This window comes from Hyalella azteca, unplaced genomic scaffold (assembly GCF_000764305.2).
Source record: "Hyalella azteca isolate HAZT.00-mixed unplaced genomic scaffold, Hazt_2.0.2 contig12130, whole genome shotgun sequence".
Lineage (NCBI taxonomy): Eukaryota > Metazoa > Arthropoda > Malacostraca > Amphipoda > Hyalellidae > Hyalella > Hyalella azteca.
The window spans coordinates 14,458-36,560 of NW_025942095.1; the positions used below are offsets into that span (position 1 = coordinate 14,458).

At 39.8% G+C, this 22,103-nt stretch overlaps 2 protein-coding genes across 4 annotated transcripts; one reads left to right on the forward strand and one right to left on the reverse strand.

The window, feature by feature from the left end:
* The first annotated feature begins 7,280 nt into the window (after window positions 1–7,280).
* Window positions 7,281–13,300, forward strand: LOC108672074 (pyridoxine/pyridoxamine 5'-phosphate oxidase). Of its 3 annotated transcripts, XM_018159694.2 has the most exons (8): window positions 7,281–7,451; window positions 7,719–7,904; window positions 9,701–9,857; window positions 10,082–10,181; window positions 11,276–11,329; window positions 11,475–11,585; window positions 11,729–11,823; window positions 12,336–13,300. In XM_018159694.2, the coding sequence occupies exons 2-8, from the start codon at window positions 7,829–7,831 to the stop codon at window positions 12,496–12,498; spliced, it is 756 nt and encodes a 251-aa protein (XP_018015183.1). In that variant the 5' UTR covers window positions 7,281–7,451; window positions 7,719–7,828; the 3' UTR covers window positions 12,499–13,300. The 3 variants fall into 3 exon arrangements, with proteins under 3 accessions (XP_018015183.1, XP_018015182.1, XP_018015184.1); XM_018159693.2 differs by lacking the exon at window positions 7,281–7,451 and having other exon boundaries at window positions 7,465–7,904; XM_018159695.2 differs by lacking the exons at window positions 7,281–7,451; window positions 7,719–7,904 and adding an exon at window positions 8,346–8,935.
* On the reverse strand, window positions 13,206–18,219 carry LOC108672073 (histidine protein methyltransferase 1 homolog). The gene is made up of 8 exons (XM_018159691.2): window positions 18,140–18,219; window positions 16,243–16,382; window positions 15,887–16,001; window positions 15,560–15,641; window positions 15,055–15,136; window positions 14,148–14,824; window positions 13,417–13,532; window positions 13,206–13,327 (listed from the first exon to the last, which is right to left on the reverse strand). The coding sequence occupies exons 1-8, from the start codon at window positions 18,162–18,164 to the stop codon at window positions 13,206–13,208; spliced, it is 1,359 nt and encodes a 452-aa protein (XP_018015180.1). The 5' UTR covers window positions 18,165–18,219.
* Window positions 18,220–22,103: the final 3,884 nt, after the last annotated feature.

Here is a 22,103-nt window from a genome sequence, read left to right on the forward strand (position 1 = left end):
TATATGTATATGTGTATAATTTTTTAGATTGGTAGATTAAAGTACAAATCCATGTAGGGAAGGTAAAACATAAAAATAACTGTAACTTTTATTTACTGTATCTAACCCGTACTAGTTAGTAGTTCGGTTAGGTTAATTGCAATAAAGTTGCATTGATATGTTGTGAAAATGTTTATGAGTAAATCCCAATATCAGAACAATAAATATTTAGAGATTTTCAATAATTTTGGCCATTGTAGCGGCTAATGTAGCAGCGCTACATTTTACTGTAGCAGTAGCGGTAGCGCTCGCTACAATCTAGTGGGTGTAGCGGTAGCGGTAGCGCCCGCTACATTTAGAGCATGTAGCGGTAGCGGTAGCGCCGCTACATTTCAAAATAGCGCTGCCCAGCTCTTGGACTGGGTATATATTTGGAGCAAAGGACTCCATATATAAGTCCTTTGTGGATATAAGTGGAGCAAATGTAATGGGGATACAAATAGATGAAAGGGACTGGGGATATAAGTAGAGTAAATGACTGGAGATTTAAGTAGAGCAAAGGACTGGGGATATAAGTGGAGCATAGGACTGGGGATAAAAGTGGAGCAAATGGACTGGGGATATACAGTGACACGCAAAAGTATTGTATACATTACCGTTTTCTCTATATCTCAAGTTAGAGTGCAAGATTTTGCCTAATATTTGGTCATTATATTGCTAATGGTACTAGAAACATTATATAGAAAATATATTGAAAAGTAAACCCTGATTAGATTTTATTCAACATATATAAAAATTAACACACGCAAAAGTATTGGGTAACGTGCAGGTTTCGACGCCGAAATATAAGGAAACAAGGATCAAGTCCACCGACTTATTACCCCTTTATTAACTCGTGCGTCACAAAGCTCCCGGACTAACATAACTACTCTGAGAGCGGAATATCATCCTAGAAGCAATGGTCTAATTGAAAGATTTCACAGACGTCTCAAGGATGCCCTAAGAGCTTTTGCTGATCCGCACCACTGGGTTGACAAATTACCTCTGATATTGCTCTCGCTGCGCACAGCGATTCGCGATGACGGCCAGCCCAGCATGTCAGATATTGTATACGGCACTCCTCTGCGCTTACCAATTGATCTTCTCTTCAAGAACCAGCAAGGCTTCCTCGATCCCTCATCCTACACAGAGCGTCTTCAAACATTCATGCAGTCAATTGGACCGATAAAAACGCGCCCACCCTCATCTGCTTCTCATGTTGATCCAAATCTGTTAACCTGCGAATAGGTTTTTGTGCGCAACAATGCCAGAACTGGATTAACCCCGAACTATTCAAGACCATTTAAAGTCTTGAAAAGAACTAACAAATATTATCATGTCCAATTCCCAAACAGAACGGATACCGTTACCATCGATAAACACAAGGCCGCTCACTTGCAGAACTATGTTTTCTCAAATGCTCACAACACCCCAAAACGCATACCAATCCCTTTCCCAGTCAACAATCCTTCAAATCCGGCGCCAATCAAGCGAACAGCTTCCGTGGCACCAATTCCAGATGAGACAAGCACTGGTGTACTGCAGAACCCGCGGGCCGCGCCCACAATTGCGTCCCGCACACGCGTATCATTTCCTGATCAAAAGGCCACAATCAAGTCATCCGTCTCAGCGACAAGACGGGGAAGACAAATTCGTCGCCCCGCTAGATATAATTAATCAATTTATTAGTGTAAGATTACATACGAAGTTTAGGCCCGGTTTATAGATATCACAAAATATAGAGAACTACTAAGGAGAAGCACGGCGGAGAACCTCGCGTGTTGGCGTCAGGGCAAGAATGAATGGGCTCAAAATAGGCCTCCGGGAAAATTCGGAAGTCTTTCAAGATGTTGCCGTCGTTAGATACCAATTTGTGCTATGGTTGCTGTTCTAGTGTTCAATTTTATAATTGTTCTTATCGGATCTTAAAAGTATTATAAAACACTTCGCAAATTATGTTTGTTATAGTTGACTATGATTTTTGGTTGTTACTGACCATTGTTTCTATTATTACCTATACACATAGCCTGTCACTGACATTTAAAGGGGTTACGGATGAAAATATGTACAGGATTAAGTTAGCAAGATGTCTAAATCTTATCTTATTCTAACAATACTACCGAGATCACTACACTTTTATTACATTACTTTCACTTATCGCATTAATAAGTAGAAAATCATCGTAAGAACAGTTCAGAGAAATCTCTCTTCCGCCGTGGCAATAGCTGACGCCTCCCTTCCATTGTAGCTTCTCAAAATCTTAACGGTCTATTTGCCTCCTGACTTCGAGCGGACAACATCTCGCGTAAGCTCTCTAACTTAGAAACTCTGCCGTAGAATTGCACTCATTCAATGTGTTAAGTGTGAGAGTCAAGTTAGTTCAGAAGTCGGAGTCATTGCAAGTTGAGTACAAGTTGAGTAATTAAATTAACGTATTTTTCATGAACATAGCTCACGTGGCTTTAGCTCATTTGTGAAATGGTGTCGTGAAATGTGAATAACGTATTAACAAAGGTCTTATTTCGCAGTATCACAACATCGGCTAACATTCGGCAACCTGCAGCCTGTGTCCTGCACCCGGCAACCTACAGCCTGTATCCTGCACCCGGCAGCCTGCACTCGGCAACCTGCACCGTAACCTCGTTGTCTCAAGCCGGCATCTTCCCGCCAAGCGCACGACGCCATCTTGCATCGCCGCCCTGCGTGCCACACCTCCACTGCGTACCGACGCATCTCTGCAAACACTAGTGAACTCGTGCAGTGAACTCAATTTTGTGATCAATCTCGTATCTCTGGAGCATTCAATTTAGTGATCAATCTCGTATCTCTGGAACATTCAATGCAGTGATCAATGTCGTGTCTCTAGAACATTCAGTTTAGTGTCACTGCATCTCTCAATATCGTGCCCGGATAACTTCACCACGATGTCTGGATTCACCACGCGACCACGAGCACATCACCAAGCCGAGGGGTGGATAGCTAGAGGTCAGCATAGCCCAAGTCCACAGTGCGATTCATATACCTTCCCGAGCGTAAAGCAGCCTGGCATCTTCGCGGCTTTTGACCCAAAGCGCTCACCACAACAGCGCCGTTCAGTCACAGGCCGCAGCACAACTGGCCGGAGCGCAACAGGCCCTACCGCAACAGCTACTCCTAACGTAACTTAACCTAACCTAACCTAACCTGCGCCGCCTGTTGCGGATAGAGCCTGTTGCGCTCCGGCCAGTAGGGCTCCGGCGCTGTGAAGCAGTGGCTATGTTGTGCACAGCGGATTTACAGTTAGCCGGAGTTACCCACAGCTCATTGATCTGAGGCTATGTGTAGATATTGCATGCTGATGGTTGGCGTTAGTCCGAGGGCCTGTTTACGAGTCAATTTTGTTACCCACGGCTGCGCTCCCAAGCCGAGCACTCATCTTCATCTTCCCAAGCCGAGCACATCAGGGGCAGGGTGGCCCAGTGAGGGGCAGGGTGGCCCAGTGGTTAGGGGCAGGGTGGCCCAGTGGTTACAGTTCAGAGTATCAAGATTGGTGCAGAGAGACGCGGGTTCGATCCCAGCTCTGTGCGCCAGTTTCTGGTCAGAATCGGCAAGGAGGCCGGGCGGTTAATTAAGCACAGCAGAATTTGAATCAGCGAGTTGTGAGTTCGAGACCGCAACAAGCTGTGGATGTTCTGCGATGTTAAGAATCGGTGACAGGCCTATGGCCTACTAAACGCTGAAACCGCTATTATTATTATTATCACCAACCCGTTCCTCCGATTCCATCGGGATCACCTTCATCGAGCAGGTCACGTGAGCTAAGCCAATAAATCAACTTATCAATTAATTTTGTGTTTGCTTAACCATCCAAATTCGTCCTGCCGATCTCTATCTTTCTGTCTGTCCTTAGTGAATGATTCAAATTAGCTACCTAGGCCGTTCAAATTCCCTAATTCATTGGAGTTAAACACAGTTAATGTGGAGTGGCAAAAAAAAAAACACACAATTTTACTGATAGTGCTGTGTGTGTGTAGTGGTTTAAATTTAAATATGATTGATTGATTTTCGCCTTGTTTTTATAAGATGCTTTTGTAGTCAGAAGATTCGACTGATCCAACTAAGATAAGGCTATAAGTTTAATTGTGTGAACATGAATATAGTGTCGTGCTAAGCATATGTTATTTATCAGATTTTTTTATTTGTAGAACACAGAAAGGAGATATGCGTACTTTGAGTGGTTAATTTTTCAACATAAGATAGTGAAAAACGTTACTTTTCTTCCTGGCAAATTCGCGGAATTCCTTCAGCCGCGGCATTCCATTGATCAATCGTTCACCACTTCAGCTTTTAAGTGTTACCCCCATGGGTGCGCTGTGCGCAGCCGTAGGGCGTAGACCAGCAAATTAACGCTCAAATCAGCCCTGGAGCTAACATCAACTATCTAAATGCTATAGATATTGTCATTCTGGCGCCTAAGCAGTAAGCAGCTGTAGTCAATTGACCTTTCTCACCACACGAACTTTAATCCAACAGACCAACACTGCTTCAGTGCTTCTGCACAGTGCACACAAGCTGCTACTCCACATAGTTAACGGTTAATACGTTGTTCTCCAATGCTTTATAACCCATACCATCATTTCTTACACATGCAATGCTGTTATCCTAAGTGTCCGTCCGCTGACCACACTGCATTGCCGCAAATGTGAACTGTGCAAATGGTAATGTGTCATCACCTTACTCCAAGAAAAAAAAAATGATGTCGTCATAGTTCAAGTTTTTTTAGTTCGTTTCCAAACAAAAGTCAATCAAATTAAGCTAACATTTTGGCGGGACTTTCAAAATTAAATACCTTACGCGCGCTGATGCGGAAAGTGGCTGTCCGCCATTTTGCCAGCATTGTTTACGTTCAAGCGTACTATGTGCACATACCTATCCATAGTGGCAAAGCAGAGAGTTTTTTAGACTCTCCCTCAAGTTCATTTTTGAGTCCTATAAGTAGACCAGTAAAGTATCCTGGATACCAGCATTATCATACTTGAGAAATTGGTTTAAATCTTGAGTAAATTAGGAAATTAAAAATGAACTGATTCTAAAAAAGCTCTGGTTTGCCACTATGCGGCTTACTCCACATGACATTAACTTAACCCCGCGTCACTGTTTCCCTGCCTTACTATCCCCCAGGCCCCAGCATGGCAGCATCTTCTTCCCCCACACTTACCCCAACTCTCCACCATTATCGCATGGCTAACTATAGGCTTTTCTTGCAGTCCATTGATGCTTATCTGATTATCTGAATTAGGGTAAGTTAGGTTAGGTTACAATTTGTATAGATCCTCTTGCTCTTTTCATAGTGTAATGCAGTCAAGTGAGCAGAAACTAAGAAAAGCCGTCTGGCAGTTGGTGAAAAAAGGCAGGGAGATGGGGACATGGGCCATGGGGTTAGCATGGAGGTAGAGTTATGCTGGGGGAAAACAGCTGCGACGAACGGACAGGCTGGAGTGCTGGCTGTGTATCAACAGCGGTATGGTGTAGGGAGTTCAGAGTTGCTTACTGAAAATTGTGAGGAGGTTAGACGGCATGAGATAGAGCTGTTAGGCGGTTTTAAATACGGCGTAGAGCGATCTGCGATTGTATTGGTGGCTTGCTTCTCATTAGCTTACTGGTTAATTTCCATGAAGGTGATTTGTACCGTTGGTTTTTAACATATAATCCCTTAGTTTACTCTGCCTGTTAGCAGGCTTACGCACTCACGTTGCACTGTAATAACGCACAGAAAGGAGGATGAAAGATATGCTGGTCTTGGGCAATGCTGGCCTCTGGCATGCATCCCACCCCCATTGGCATCGTCAGGGCTGTGATGCTCTCTCAATGTAAGCACTCAATTCAAGCTTCAAGGTAGCCATTTGGGTAGCTGTGAGTGCGTATGCTTGGGTGCTCAATTTAGTCAATTATATGCACTTATGCCTGTAGGGGCTGTAGCTGAATGACGCATTGGCCTGTACCTCAATTTGACGCATCGGCCGTATTGACCATGAACTGTGATTTGTGGAGAAGCAAAACTGCTGACTGCCATCCAGTGGCATACATCTTGATTGTACCTCTGCCAGTGTCTTTGTCACTCTTTGGTGTAACAAAATCGGCAATTCGGCATCCTTGACCTATGTTGTGCGGCTTGTGCCATCCTTTACAGCCTGGCATCAGTGGCATGATGGATCCTATGTCATACCTTTTACCTTAGACCTATTACATATGCTCAACCCAATGAGCTTATAGGGATCATAGGGATGCATGCCAGAGGCCAGCATTGCCCAAGACCAGCATATTTTTCATCCTCCTTTCTATGCGTAAGCCTGCTAAAGGGCAGAGTAGACTAAGGGATTATATGTTAAAAGCCAAAGGTGCAAATCCCCTTCATGCAAATTAACCAGCAAGCTAATGAGAAGCAAGCCAAGCCACCAATACAATCGCTCTATGCCATATTTAAAACCGCCTAACAGCTCTATCCCATGCCGTCTAACCTCCTGACAATTTTCGGTAAGCAACTCCCTACGCCATACCGCTGTTGATACACAGCCAGCACTCCAGCCCGTTCATTCGTCGCAGCTGTTTTCCCCCAGCATAACTCTACCTCCATGCTTACCCCGTCTCCCCGCCTTTTTTCACCGACTGCTGGACGGCTTTTCTTAGTTTCTGCTCACTTGACTGCATTATGCTATGAAAAGAGAATCTATATGAGTTGTAACTTAACCTAACCTAGCCTAATTTGGATAAGCATCAAAGGTCTGCGAGCTAAGCCTCCAGATAGCCATGCAATAATGGTGGAGACTGGAGAGTCAGGGTAAGTGCGGGGGAAGATGCTGGGGGATAGTAAGGCAAGGAAACAGTGACGCGGGGTTAACATCTTGCGGAGTAAGTAAGGTGATGACGCATTACTGTTTGGTACAGTTCACATTTGCGGCAATGCAGTGTGGTCAGCGGACACTTAGGATAACAGCATGTGTAAGAAGTGGTGGTATGGGTTATAAAGCATTGGAGAACAACATATTGACTGTTAACTATGTGGAGGAGCAGCTTGTGTGCTGAAGCAGTGTTGGTTTAAAGTTTGTGTGGTGAGATAGGTCAATTGACTACAGCTGCTTAGGTGCCAGGATGACAATATCTATAGCATTTAGATGGCTGATGTTGGCTCCAGGGCTGATTTGAGCGTTAATTTGCTGGTCTACAGCTGCGCACCCAGCTTATATGAGCTCAACAGCCTCAACCCAATGCCCAAAGTGAATGAGTTTGTTCTACCTTGAAAGGCTTGAATGCACCTGGTTACAGTGCAAAAACTGTTCAAAGTAACTTGAACAAAAACTGTTCAAAGTAACTTGAACAAAAACTGTTCAAAGTAACCACATTAAATGTCACCAGATTGGTTTTTATATTCAAGATTAATTAAGTCTGGTGACTAGGTTTGTTCTGAAATTTCAGCTTAGAGGAAATCTAGTATAAGATTTTAGTTATGAACACCTATGTTATGCTAGTTATGGTACTAGTTCTGTTGTTAATAAATGGCCCCTAGTTATGGTACAAGTTCTATTGTTAATAAATGGCCCCATATCATACTGCTCCACGGTAAACTGTTTTCAACCATTTTATATTTAAAAATATTTTTGACTGGATTGCCTATGACTCTGAAGGCTATGATAGTTACTAATTATGCCTTTCTTCTTACTCAGAAAGCCATGCTGTACCTGCAATTACATTTAATTTTGGAGCTGCATGGAATTGTGGAGATGTTATGAAGCTCCCATAAAACTACAACCAGAAGAGGAAGAAAGATTTATGAATGCTGTTGCAGATTCACCGCTTTAAAAAACTGCTTCCTTCTCTAAATCACTTGAAAATGTCTATTGATATTGGTGGTAAGTTTTTGTTTAATCTCATATCTTCTGGTTCAAGATCAATGATTTGCTCATCAAATATACAAGTTGTCACAGCAACTGTCATTTGACAAACCATAGTGCTATTAACCAGTTGCATCATTAAGCTTATTTTAGGGAGCCTATACCCCTCTAACATATTGTTAAGCCCCTAAATAACTTTATATTCATATATTAAAACTAGTAATGTTATTATTCTTTCTAAAAAAAAAATTAACAAATTCATCATAAAGGGTTATTCCAAATGATGGACATGAAAAAATAATTATTAATCATTTAACTATGAACTCAAAATGAATAATTTATGCACCAATGGAAAAAGAAAAATTCATTTTTTTTAAACCTGTTCAGACAAGGAATTGGGTGGCAGCAGTAGTGTCAGAAAATGCCACTACAGTTCTTGTGTCAGCCAGTTGTCTGTTTTACTGTCACTTGTGAGTGAGATGGCTGCTGAGCAGCACAAGGTTTTCTGCATATTTGAGTTTGCTAAAAGTGAGTTGCAAGTTATGATGCAGCGAGCATTTGTCTCAAATTCAGTATTCAACCACTAAAAAGTGGTTGAATAAAAAATTTCAAAGACCAGTTAAAATTTCCCATAGGTATAACTGTATAAAACACAATGGAAAATGCAAAAATCTACCTATTTTTCTAGGGAAGTTTTAATTCCCTGCACTGCCTCTAATTTTTTATACCAGTACCGTATTTGAGATATGATAATGATGGTATCCACAATGCTTAACATTGGCCCAAAATTTTACAAATCTTTATCGAGGGATTGTAACTCAAAAGGCTCTTGTTTGTCTCTATGATGCAATGATGAAGTCATTGTGGACTGAGCTTTATGAATACGGTACTCTTCTGTAAGGACAGCAATTGAGGGTCAGTATAGATTATAGTTAACAACAAATAGACAGAGAGAAACTAAAATTAACACCCATTTATAATAAAAAAAATGAAACAGTTGCACCCTATGTTCAGGATTTTCTACTTGGATATGCCCATTCGTCTGATAGGTGAGCTGCATCTGATACTTGCACCAGATATATGCTTGACTTGAGTGCAAGTACCTGATTCTCCAATTGAAGAAAGTTCATGCTTGCAGTTCTACCTATTTTTTAGATGTTAACCATACATAACACTTCTTTCTACCCTTGAGCATGTGTCCTAAGCTAGTAATATATAATAGTGTACATAAATTAGGGAAAGAAATTTTGAGAGCTTGTGTAACTATGTGAAGAAATGACTGTCAAATTTTGAAAACATTGGATCTCACATTCAAATTATACTGTTTTGCATTTCATTAGATTTTTTGTTTGATCTCATTGATAGATACCTACATTATTTTTCATGTATGGTAGGGACTCAAGTCAAGTGGTGACTAACTTCTTATTGATAGTTTATAAACTAAAAACGGTAGGTAGTTAAGCTTAGACTAAATAGAAGGCCTGTCAATGCCCAGATTTGCCAGCTTGTTGAATGTTATAAAACTCTTCTAATCTTGGATTAAAATTTTCAGGATATTGATAAGTTTTTCACAATTTTGAATCTGAGTAATAATATTTGAAATACCAGCACAGGATTACATAATTTTCTGCCATCTATGAGATGACTCATGACTTCTTCTCTTCATGACTTCTGACTCATGAATTGCTCACATGTTCATAATGAAAGAAGAATTGATAGTCAATTGTGTATGGGATGTTCAAAACACTTTAAAACGGTACCTAGAAATTATGAATAAAAATTGATTGTATTTGTCAATAATTTTTATTTTTCAGGTATGCGACAACCTTATAAGAATGCTCAAGAGGTATTCTTAGAGGAACATCTCTCTAGCAAGGAACCTATTGGCCAGTTCAAAGCATGGTTTGAAGAGGCATGTAACTGCAAGGGCATCATAGAGGCAAATGCAATGTGCTTAGCAACTGCCACAAGGTTTGTGTTCACTTGTATAATTTGAACTATTCAAGCAGGTTTTGATTAGCAAAAACTTATTACAAAATACAATAAATTACACATGGAAAAAAATATATTGAACATAATATATTCTGACTGAGGAAATCGAGAAAAATTTCTCCCTGACACTATTATAACACAAGTTGCTAGCAACCTGTATTTCTGAGTTATTAAATATTTCAGATCAATTCCTTTTCATACAGAGATGGATTTCCATCAGCAAGAATGGTACTCCTGAAGAGCTACGGTCCAGAAGGTTTCAAGTTCTACACTAATTATGGTAGCCGCAAGGGGAAAGAATTGGTGGGTGAAGTTGATAAAAATAAGATTATTATATTGTATTACAGGCATGTTAGCCTGGCGTCCGGGCGTGATAATTTCACTATCGCGATGTTCGTCATTTCTGTTGTCCCAGAATTGTAAATAATAATAAAGCTTATGTATAATAATGGAAAAAGACCTATTCAAAACAATATTTTACATGGAACATAGAACCCCCATATGATTATCGTTCTGAAGTATGAAAAATACTTAAAAAAAAAACTTTTTAAAAAAACACGTTTTTCTTGTGGACTAAAAAGTAGAAAATGAATTATGGCTCGCCCCAAAAAACGATGTGTCGGGCAGATATATGATTGAAGCGAAAAGCACACAACACACGAATTTTGGAAATTTGATGGTGAACGTACAGCCCGACCAAACAAACAAACAAACAAACAAACGCGAAGCTAAGCTAAGAAAAACGTTTAAAAACGTGTTAAAAAACGTGTTAAAATGCTATTTTGTGCCTCACAGTTTTGCAATGCCTTCATATTCCAACTAAAATAAATTATCACGTCCAGTTCTTGACATGCGCTTGTGCATTCCCTATATATATACAGCGCTTGATCATGTCAAATATCGATACGTTTTTTTATCTTATAGATCAGAAGGTGCGATTAAATTTCCATAAATATGTCAAAAATCACAGATGTTGTTTCCAAGTGGTTGAGATGTACTATAAATGCATTAGGCGTTGCATGTCCATGGTTGTTTCTAGTCCTAGCGTTATAACTTTAGCAAGGCGAGTTCACCAACATTTCTTTGGAAGGAGTCCTCCAGAACTTATTTGGTAGATTCAAACTTGAGGAAAAGGAGTGATTTTTGTAGGATTTCATGAAAGCAGAAGTTGTGTAATATTTATCTAGCTGTCAATCAGTATCATATATGTTCTTCACCTGATGATGTTTCATTTTTATCATATGATTATTTATTATCATAAGAAATAACTTAACATTGAGATCATTCTATAGTCTACCTTTATCTTAATTTTTGCCAGCCAATATTGTATGGGATATCAGGTATATCCCTGAAGCATGCTGAGCATTCTACTTATATATAGATGTCCTCGTATCCAGATGGAAAATCCCCGTGCCAGTCTTTGCTTCTATTGGGAACCTCTCCAACGATCTGTGAGTGTTTCTTAAAGATAGATCTGTCAGTCATATTGTTCATTAGTTTACTTGCTAATTTTCATTTGTTCATACTAGCATCAATAACTTGTGAAGAAGCAGCATCTGACTGTCATTAAAATATTTTCAAAATTCTTCTTTCCAGGTGCGTATTGAGGGTAAAGTTGAGAAACTAAGTGCTGAGGAATCGAAGGAATACTTCCAGTCGAGACCGCGCTCCAGTCAACTTGGGGCCAACGTCAGTGAACAGAGCAAGGTAAGGTGTGATTCTGATTTACATCCTTAGTCTTCGAACTTATCATTGACTTTTAATATAAACTTCACGTATCAAAAAATTTTTGTCGAAAAAAATAATGATAATAAATTTTCAACTGCACGTATCAACATTTTCGGCAACAGGTGATCTCCAGCCGCGATGTTCTCACCACCAAAGAGGTTGAGCTGGCCACGATGTTTGCTGACACTAGCATCCCTGTGCCAAAACCTGAACAATGGTCAGTTTTCTTGACGACTCAGGATATGAAGATATTACCTTTCGTAGCATGTTATTTGCTTATTTGCAGCATTTTGCCATAGCATTGCAAGGAAAACTTGATCTGGAATACGGTAATTTAATCACTCTTTCATGAAAGATTTCGGTTGACTTGTAAAGTTAGGTATATGTAAAAGGCGGGGATGCCATCAGTGGTGAAAGATCAAATAGGTACCTATATCTGTTGACTGTCTAATACAATTTACATTCATACTGGACTTTGAGCTACTATACCTACTTCAATTGACAAACGTCCTGATGCATAATAGGAAGCTCTGTTGTTTTCATGCACGTGTTTTGCATTTTAGAAGCTCCTCCTCCCCATCCCGCTTTCCTGCATTGGCTTGCCTCGTTTGCTTTCCCATCCGTATGTATAAACACATTTTCATTAGACATCAATACATAAAATGTATGTATTAATGTCTGACTCAAAGGAACAGTCTCCCGTTGATATTGTTCATGCGATTTTTCCAGGGGAGGTTTTGTTGTGGTGCCCCACGCAGTTGAGTTCTGGCAAGGTCAGAGCAACAGACTGCATGACAGGATCCGCTTCCGAAGACCCTCCTCAACAGAGCAGTTGTCTGATTGCACTAAAGTTGGCGAGGACGGCTGGGTCTACGAGAGACTTGCTCCGTGATAATTTGCTGTTGACGCATACTTATCCAATTTTAATTTCGACATCAATAATTTCATTTAATAATTATTTTCGCATTTGAAGCAGACATTACTGAATGAAACGAGTGTATTTTGTGTGTAAATATGGGCTAGGTAGTTATTTGTTTGTTGTGATAACGTTAAACTTTATACAATTTATTCTTCGGAGTTTTGGTTAATTTTTTTACGCCGGTGCAGACACTTCGTAGACCTTAATGAGATTGTGATAATCAATTGAAATCCACTCTATGAAGTAGTTCATGTTGAGCTTCCGATAGTGATCGAAGTCGCTGGTATTAGAACAGATAAATTACGTAGGACCGTAATTTACACGTTGGCATTCATCAGTTCAAAAGTTACCGAATACAAATACAATCAGCAGGGAAAGGATAGGAAAAGCTGTAGGCACTTGTAGGTGTGCAGCAATTCAGATATACCAGAGGTAAGACCAAATTTCTTGAAATCGCTCTAAGGCACAAGCGCAACAGAGTGAGACAGATGTTAGAGCGGCAGATTCGAGAGATAGCTTTTGCCGCGCTTCTCAGCAACCTTGATGTTAACTGATAATGGAGCTGGTCGTCGAAACGTTTCCAATGAAGATGCTGTGAATGTAATTTTTGTTTTGTTCCCAGGTTTTGCTTTCTGTCTAACATCCACTGCTTATATTTCCCAGCAGTTACGTCAAGAAATTTACTGTTCAAAGAGGTTTTTTGGGGATTGAAATGTGACCGATTCCGAAGATTGACAAAATAAGGTTAATAAAAGAATATAATACGGTACTCGTCTGATTTCTATTATTTCTCTCCGCACACCTGCCCAGAAAACGAGGATCATTAGACAAATGCACAGAAATGTGGAATACTTCAGTGTGAGAAAAATAAATCTGAATGAAGTCACTTACCACTCGTGTGTTCGAAGAGCTTCTTGTGTTGCAGACAACCTGTACGCTCAACAGCCGCCAAGAATGAAGCTGTGCCGCCTCCTACGCCGAAGTAGTAGCTCTTGGCCGCCAACAGACTAATTGTTAATTAAGGAAGGAACGCGCGTAATTTAGGCAAATACGTGGAATTATGCCATTTCAACATAGAGGTGTCAGCGTTAAATAAGGTAACGTTTCCTGTCGCCAATTCCAAACAGTGGAATTAGAACATTTAACTGCAGGTCTCAAACCCAGAAATTACCGTTTCGGTCTAGCCTTGCTCAACCATACGGCTACCTTGCTGATTTTGGCGAGAATTTTTACAAGAAGCTGCCAGTTAGGAACCAACGACATGCTCCAATCATGTCGATGAAACATTAGTGATAACCAACATGGTCAGGATGTTTTAAATTATTTACGTTCAGTCGCCTTGCCGATGACACTTTGATGAACAGATTCATCTGATGAACGTAGCCAAGCATTATAGAAACAGAACTGATCAGTATTCAAGTCATACGAGTATTAAAATCTTTAATGTAAATAAACAGCTTGTAATGATAATTCTATGTAGAAAGAATGTTACGAGGCATAAAGATACATCTGCAGTAAGGCATTAAAAATCGGGTGTAAGAGAAGCCACGGCAATTAAATCACCACGATAAATTACACTAGATTACAGTATATGACGTTCGGAACAATGCAATAAAGGATACACAACACCATGAGGTTTTAGGCAAGTAGTGAAGACTTTTAGGATCTTTTCGTAGTTCTCTTGATTGTAGATTGTCTCGCTGGTCATTATTACGTCAAATTGTGACAATTCATTTGATTGGACATGCATATTTTCGATCAGGCCAGCGTCTGATGAATTAATTTCCCTCTTCTCCGTCAAACAATATTTTCTACAGGTAACAATATCACAATCTTGGCAGTTTTTGCCATCACAACTTTTCTGGCAAACGACCTCTAAACTTTTATCGTTGGAGTTATTAACTTTACTTAGCAGAGAGGAACAATGGGCTGTTTCCTGATCACAGTCCGGCTGAGATTTCTTTACAATATTGTCTTCAACATGGAGGCTAGACGATCGTGTTTTGTGCAATATGGCAATTGATTGCTTTGTATTTGTAGAGACCTTTCCATCCATTGGGTCAAGTGAACATCCGAGGAGTTCAGGTAAAGTGCCCCAGTCACCCGAGCAGAACTGTACACGGGTCTGCAGCAGCTGCAGGGCACTTCTGCTAATAGAGACACGAGCGTCAGCGACCTGGAGATCCTCAAATTCCTCGCCATTTTGATCGGCCGAACCTGATTCGTTACTAGTCTCTGTCAGCTCAGCAACATTGTACAGCACGTTTGGGGCTGTTATATGTTCAATCACATCCTCATTCTGAAGAAAAAAAAACACGTTTAATTAATGTTAAGAACACATTAGAGCGCATTTCTTGGACGAATAAATATTTCTTTTCTGACTGAGCGCAACAGTACGCTCTGACAGAGATAGATAATAAATAAGAATAATTTAGTCATACATGCTGATTCATAACCGATTAATCAATTTTTTTTGCTGAACGGTTCTGTATTAGCAAATAATTCATTGAAGCAGTACCAATTTCGTACATAGTCCTGCAGCGTGACGGAGGCTCCTTGCAGAACAGCATAGATTCCTAGTATGCCTGCGCCACAGCCCAGCTCCAGCACTCTGCCCACACAATAAAAATGTGAGAAACAAGACACAACCATAACATGCAAGTACTGGTGAAGATATTGTTTGGCATCATTAGAGAACAAAGAATAAGAGCTCTAAACATTCTGTAAACTGCAACACAAGCTTCTGTGAAATTGTAATTCAAATTTACTTACTTCAACACCAATATTGTCACCAGAGATAAAAAATATTACGTTTATCAGAATACACCGGTAAATTCTGAGATTTATAATTCAGTAGTATCTCATCTGATATATTATATCACAATATTATGATACATCAGTGGGAAACTATCCTGACATTCTAGATTGTGACAATTTCATTAGTTAGGCTTTAGTGTTGATGTTGACTTTTTACTGTATTACTTGTAAATGGGGATGCTTGCGATTGAAAATTGAAGTAAGCTCTCTACCTTACCTTTTGCCTTGCCACAAGATATCAGAAGATTCGGCCAAGTAATGCAGCAAGTCCCACGTGCATTCCCATATTTTGAGGCCTCCTGCATACAAGGGAGGCATATATGTACACAGATGTAGTAATTAGTCCAAAAGTGAGTTAACTGCTTTTGCACGTTAACAACTCAGTGGCAAAAATAAGTTAAAGATACAAAATTAGTTAATGATACAGAACTGTAATTGAATTAATTGCAGAAAAAAAATTCTTCAAGCTTTTATCAGGCTAGTTTAATTTTGCATTGCATTTCACATAAACAAAAATTGCATAGGAAAATACAGCAAATTTTACCTTCATAAACAGCAGGGATGAGATCAGACTGTTGTTCTTCTGATATTTTTATAACAGATGATTCTTTACACTTTTCCACCACATGAGTGATTGAATTTTGGCTTAGGAACTTTATCTAAGAAATACAAATAATGATTAAATATTGCTTTATATAATGCAAAATAAACATTATCAAAAATGTATTGTCATTTGTTATGCACTTTCACAATATGAAAAAATTCCAGCACAATTCAACATCAATCAATTCCACATGCTAGATACCGGAACCTAACAAAATCTGTTCTTTTAACAAACAAGACGTCAATGACGTTAAAAATCAATCTAAAGCAAAATAGATGCTAAATAAAATTATGCACCTTCAGAGGTCTACACAACTGTTCTTCCAGCTCAGCAGGTTCTGCAATAATTTGTTCCCAACGATCATTTGGAACCTTGTACCAATGAGCTGGCTCCCAGGTCAATTTAACATCTGGAGATGCTGTATCTGTTTGACAATCTGTTAGAAAAAAAAGGTTTAAAAACAATCAGAATAATTTTTTTATTCAATCCATTCAGATATGCCTATTATAGTGAGAACTAAACATTTTGAACTTTATTAATCCATCGTCTCTATACCTTGAATTTAAGCCAGAAGGCTTCTGATACTTTGCTTTTTGCAATTGCATTATAATATATTCAGCATAAAATTAGCTTGCCTTAGGTCACTTAGGTCGTTAGGTGAGTTATGAAAGAAAGGTCCATTTAATTGAGGTACCTAACATTTAAAGACAAGATTTTGGTCTCATTTCTCATCTGACATTAAGAAAATAACTGAAAAATTTTTTAGCTGAATGATCAGTTTTGTTTGCTCATGTCATTTTTATAGCAATTATTTCAGATGAATTTAGAGCTTTTAGGCAACATAAATTCCTCTTGCTGAATCTCTAGTAAAAAAATTGTATATTACAAGAATTTTCCTGGCATGCAGGAGAGTGACTGAGTGAGGAGACCAAAGGAAATTGTATCTTGAATTAATGCCATTAATCATTAATGGTATCATTGGTATGTAAGGTACTTGAACAAAAAATCAATTATTCATACATGCCCTTTTGAATAAGGCACCCTGAAAAAAAAAACACAAAATGACACCATGACCAATTGACCATTGACCATGCATGATGCATGACCTACTGCTACAAGTCATTCAGTAAACTTCTTAATTTTTACCTTTTAAAATGCTTTTATAATATACCTTATATATAAAAATGTGATAAATATTTTCCATCTTTGTGCACATGCACTATGATGATGCACATCCCCAACTCAGACCCCAAGAGCCAAGATATGTTCAAAATTTAAGAGTGAGACCAATGTCCAATGGGCACATCCTCACAACTGGAGCAGAGTCAGCTGACATAGGAATCATCTTTCATACTGAGGAATGAGGATCATGTGATTCATGTCTGAAAAAAGTAGGTAGGCCTAACAGATTTTTTAGCATAATTCTATTTTTGCATAATTCAGTTTCTGGAGTCCGGACTAGTAGTGCTAAACTGTTAAAACTTGGATAGAGTCACATCTTAAAGAAACCCGAGTTCCCAAGCCTTTGGGAAAATTAGGTACAAAGGCAACTTAGGGGCAAGGGCCATGTGTGGATGTGCCCAAATCTCTGTCTTTTTTAAAACATTTTAAAAATTTGCAGCATGTAATTACAAAATCAAAAATGTTGAATTTGAAGCTGAAGACTGCCTTTGGTTTCTGGTAGACTTGTAAGTTATAAGCAATTTAAACAAAAAAGTATTTGAATTTTTAGCAAAAATGTTTTAAGCATAATTAAAAAACAAAGTGATTAAATTTATAATGACCGTGCTAAAAAACAAGACGGCCAATCGGCCATACATAAATTGATAAATATCATATAGGCATAGTGGCAAACCAGTGATTTTTTAGAATCAGTTCATTTTTAATTTCCTCATTTACTCAAGATTTTAACAGATTTCTTATGTATGATAATTCTGGTATCCAAGATACTTCACTGGTCTACTTATAGGACTCAAAAATGAACTTGAGAAGTTGAGGGAGAGTCTAAAAAACTCTCTGCTTTGCCACTATGCATATAGGTATATACAGAATAATATACTGCACAAAAATAAGACTAGTACCTATAGACTTAACTTCTAGGTAGATGGACAACAGGACAAGGGCAACTGCCAATCAGCTGAATCAGACAAGTTGTTGACCTATTCAGGCTACCTATTGGCTAGTATTGCTTACCGCGTTGCCGACTTGGCAATGGCATTTAGGTACATACTTTCATGGTTTATTGAAGTTGAATCTATTGCGCCATCAAAATTGAAGCAAAACATTTCAAAAATTGTTTAGAAATAGTCAACTATGATCAGGAATCTAATTTTTGTTCCCGTCCTTAATAATGTGCACTCAGACTTCCGCTGCCTACAAGGCCAGGTACCTACAATAACTCGATCATCATCAAACGCGCGCGGGGAGTGACGGGGACCAGGGTTGCCACTGGGGACCACAGAAAACAGTCCAGAGTTGACAGATGGCCTAAAAACGGCAAGTCCTTGAAACAGAAAAAAAAGACCCATAACTCACTATAGAATAGCAGTGTCGGCACTAAAGAAAAGACCCATGGCCTGTTGCTATATACTTGTATATTTGAAGATTTATTTGAAAAAATTTCATTTCATATTTTTCTTTTGCAGTTACTAAAATTTAATTAGGAAGCACCCCTATCATAATTTTTAGCCTGCCAACGCATTAAAAAGAAATATATCGCGGAATTCGTCCGGAAAAAATCCTGTCTGGCAACCCTGGTTGCCAGATGAAACCAACAGAAAAAAAAACAATTAGGCTTACACCGAAAGGCCAAAAACGGCTTCCTTGATATTTATAGCATATCATATCACATATCACAGTGATGTCGGCGCTGGAGAATATGCTGGTGTGGCCCTGTCGCCGATTCTTGTACTTTTCGTGACTTGTTCACAGGTGATCTAGAAACAGGTCCTTCAAACCAAATCTTTCACAAGCTGACGATAGTTTGATATGGCTACTAGACTTCCATCGGGTTCGATATGGTGCTAGGCCTTTCAAGTTTGAACACACATTTATCCATTGCTTTATCTAGTCTGTTCTTGAACGCATTTATACTCGGAGCATCAACGATGTAATCGGGAAGGCTGTTCCACATGTCGGTGATTCGAAGCGAGAAAAAATGTCACGTGGATGAGTTGCAGCGCAGTTTTTTTTAGATTATAGCCGTGGCCCCTGGTGTTGGTTCTTGTTTCAAATTCGAGTAATCCTTCGGGGACCTTGTATAAACCACGAGTATACTTGTATACTTTAATGAGGTCCTCGCGCAGACGTCTATAACAAAGGCTCGGAAGATTCATAATCTTTTATCTTTTTTCATAGGACATTAGGACTTGCCCTTCAAGCCTGTAATTATCCATGTTGCACGTCCTTGAACATTCTCTGCTAATTTTTTTCCTTTTCTACCTTCAGTCCGGTATTAATGAGAAAATTTTAAATTCAGGGTAGATAAAACAATTTGCAGTGCACTCATTACCAATCAAGCAGGTTGGTTGACCGAGCTGGTAAGTGGCAGCTGCGTTTTAACGCTGACAAATGTAAAGTAATCCACCTTGGCAAGAATAATGAACAGCAAGATTACAGTATGAGAAGACAAGGTTGCAACGACAGAGTGATGATGCCGAAGTTGACAATGGAAAAAGATTTAGGAGTTAATATCGACAATGAGTTAAAATTGCCCAAGCATAAGGAAAATCGAGTTAATAAAACCAATAAACGACTTAATTGGAGTGATCAGACGCTCTTTCGAGTTCCTAAATGCAGAAACAATGATGCAGTCGTTTATTGCTGCCGTTCGCCCGAATCTAGAGTTTGGAAACGCCGTGTGGTCATCGAAACTAGAAAAGGACACAATTTAGTCGAGAGTGTTCAAAGACGTGCAACAAGGATAATTCCGGGCTTGAAAGGCAAGTCCTATGAGGAAAGATTAAAGATTATGAAGCTTCCAAGCCTCAGTTATCGGAGTCTGCGTGGTGACCTCATTAAAGCATACAAGTATACATGTATACTATACAAGGTCTCAGAAGAATTACTAGAATTTGAAACAAGAACCAACACCAGAGGCCACGGCTATAAACGAAAAAACTGTGTTGTAACACATCCATGCGACAACATTTCTTCTCGCTTAGAGTCACCGACATGTGGAACAGCCTATTCCGGATAGCATCGTTGACGCTCCGAGTATGAACGCCTTCAAGAACAAACTAGACGAAGCTATGCAGATGCATATGTCCAGTCTTAAAATGCCTATCACCTTACGTACTAGGCAATAAGTCAAGAAGCTATCTCAATCAATCGTCAGTTATAGAAAGATCGGGTTTCAAGAGGCCGGATCCCTTGTGAATCAAGTCACGAAAGGTACAGGAATCGGCAACAGGCCATGGGCCTATTTCTTCAGCGCCTAAACTTCTATTCTATTCTATTACTCATAAGGCTTCCAGACAATAAAAATTACATTAAGACAACTAAGTTTACGATCTGAATTACCGTCAATGCCACATTGTAAGCAGCCAGCTTGCAGTGAATGGCACTTACTCGCCGATCGTAAATAAAAACCGTATAAATTAGAGCAAACTCCGTTTTAGGCTGTTTGCTTTTCACATGTCGAAAGCTCTATTTGATCTTTGAATTGTTTCTTCCTCGAATTTAATCGTAGCAATAAAGAAAAAGGAAGAAAGCCGCCTTTGGCAGCTTTTCTACCGTTGACCTTGAGTGGTGCCACAGCCATGCAGGCGAGGTCTGCATGCTCTCAATCGTTGCTACGACACCGTCCGTGCTGCTACGGCAGCTACGCAGCTCCTCTAGTGACTGCTTTGCATCACCATATCCAGTCGTACAACCAAGTGAGTTTTAGCACAAATTTCCCTGCAATTATCATTTGATAATTGTAAGGCTTTCGCCTTAAAAAATGCTATGTGTTAAATTAGGTAACCACAGTTCTAATAACTGTTTACCAGTTCGCGAGTGCAGTGTTTGGGTTTGCGCTCGTGAGCGAGAGTCGCTGGGCGTCAGCCCGGCTGACTCACGCTGGGCGTGATTCCGGTGACTCAGTGACATTACTCTCATGCTCCGCCAGTGATTACTTAATAAGGTTCATTTTACTTGCATAAGCACTACACAAAATAGCCTTAGCCCGTTTCGCTCAGCCGCTGACGAGCCCGTTAGCTATGCTGCCGTAGGGCGATCAAATCCTTTGATCAGGTCTATAGCGTGCACGTTCTCGGATATATAGACGACTTGCTCATCTGGGGGGCATCCGCCCAGGAGGCTCTCGCGTCAACTCAAAGAGCTCTCGACCTCCTCCAATCGCTGGGCTTCCTCATCAACTGGAAGAAGTCTGCGCTGGAGCCCACCCAAGACACCACCTGGCTGGGCGTCCGTTGGCTGCTGCAAGCCGGTCAGTGGTCTCTCCCAACAGACCCAGCCTCCTCCATCGTCAACTCCATCCCGCCTGAGGGACAGAGGGTATGCCTCAAGACGACGCTGGGAAAGTCTTCTGGGTTCCCTGAACTTCGCGGCTCAGCTCGTCCCAGAATCTGTCTCTTATACACATCTAGATGTGTATAAGAGACAGGTTTTAGGCTGTGCTGAGACCACCTCCTCCCCAAACTTCTTTACACGGACAGTGCTACGATTGAAAGCATGCAGACAGAAGCTGCAGGGCTGTGGCACCACTCAAGGTCAACGGTAGAAAAGCTGCCAAAGGCGGCTTTCTTCCTTTTTCTTTATTGCTACGATTAAATTCGAGGAAGAAACAATCCAAAGATCAAATAGAGCTTTCGACATGTTAAAAGCAAACAGCCTAAAACTCCGAGCTCTAATTAGATTGTTTTCGTTCCTCAAACGAAAATTTCTCACATGTCAGCACTACAATTTGTAGGATTCGATTGTCACCAAACGGATATAAAGCTTTTCGATCGCGCTAGAAAGTTTTAGCTCAGCATAAGGCGAAATTAATGGCATTGACGGTATAACATTTATTTAATAAATTTAGGTGAAAATTAAAAGTCAATGCTATAAATTTATCAACAGAATTAAATGCCCTGATAAATGATATATTACCTTAACATAAATTGGAACGGAGCATGTTATAGAAATCGAACCCAAGTACTTGAATACCTTC

What these genes read in the sequence shown, in the direction of transcription:
- LOC108672074 (XM_018159694.2), top strand. Translation starts at nt 7,829, where the DNA reads ATGCTGTTGCAGATTCACCGCTTTAAAAAACTGCTTCCTTCTCTAAAT. An exon ending in GCCGCAAGGGGAAAGAATTG is followed by an intron (nt 10,182 to 11,275) that starts GTGGGTGAAGTT and finishes CCTCGTATCCAG; the next exon opens with ATGGAAAATCCCCGTGCCAG. An exon ending in GGGAACCTCTCCAACGATCT is followed by an intron (nt 11,330 to 11,474) that starts GTGAGTGTTTCT and finishes TCTTCTTTCCAG; the next exon opens with GTGCGTATTGAGGGTAAAGT.
- LOC108672073 (XM_018159691.2), bottom strand. Translation starts at nt 18,164, where the DNA reads ATGCCATTGCCAAGTCGGCAACGCG. An exon ending in CCGTCACGCTGCAGGACTAT is followed by an intron (nt 14,825 to 15,054) that starts GTACGAAATTGG and finishes TTTTTTCTTCAG; the next exon opens with AATGAGGATGTGATTGAACA. An exon ending in CTAAAACCTCATGGTGTTGT is followed by an intron (nt 13,533 to 14,147) that starts GTATCCTTTATT and finishes ATTAACAATTAG; the next exon opens with TCTGTTGGCGGCCAAGAGCT.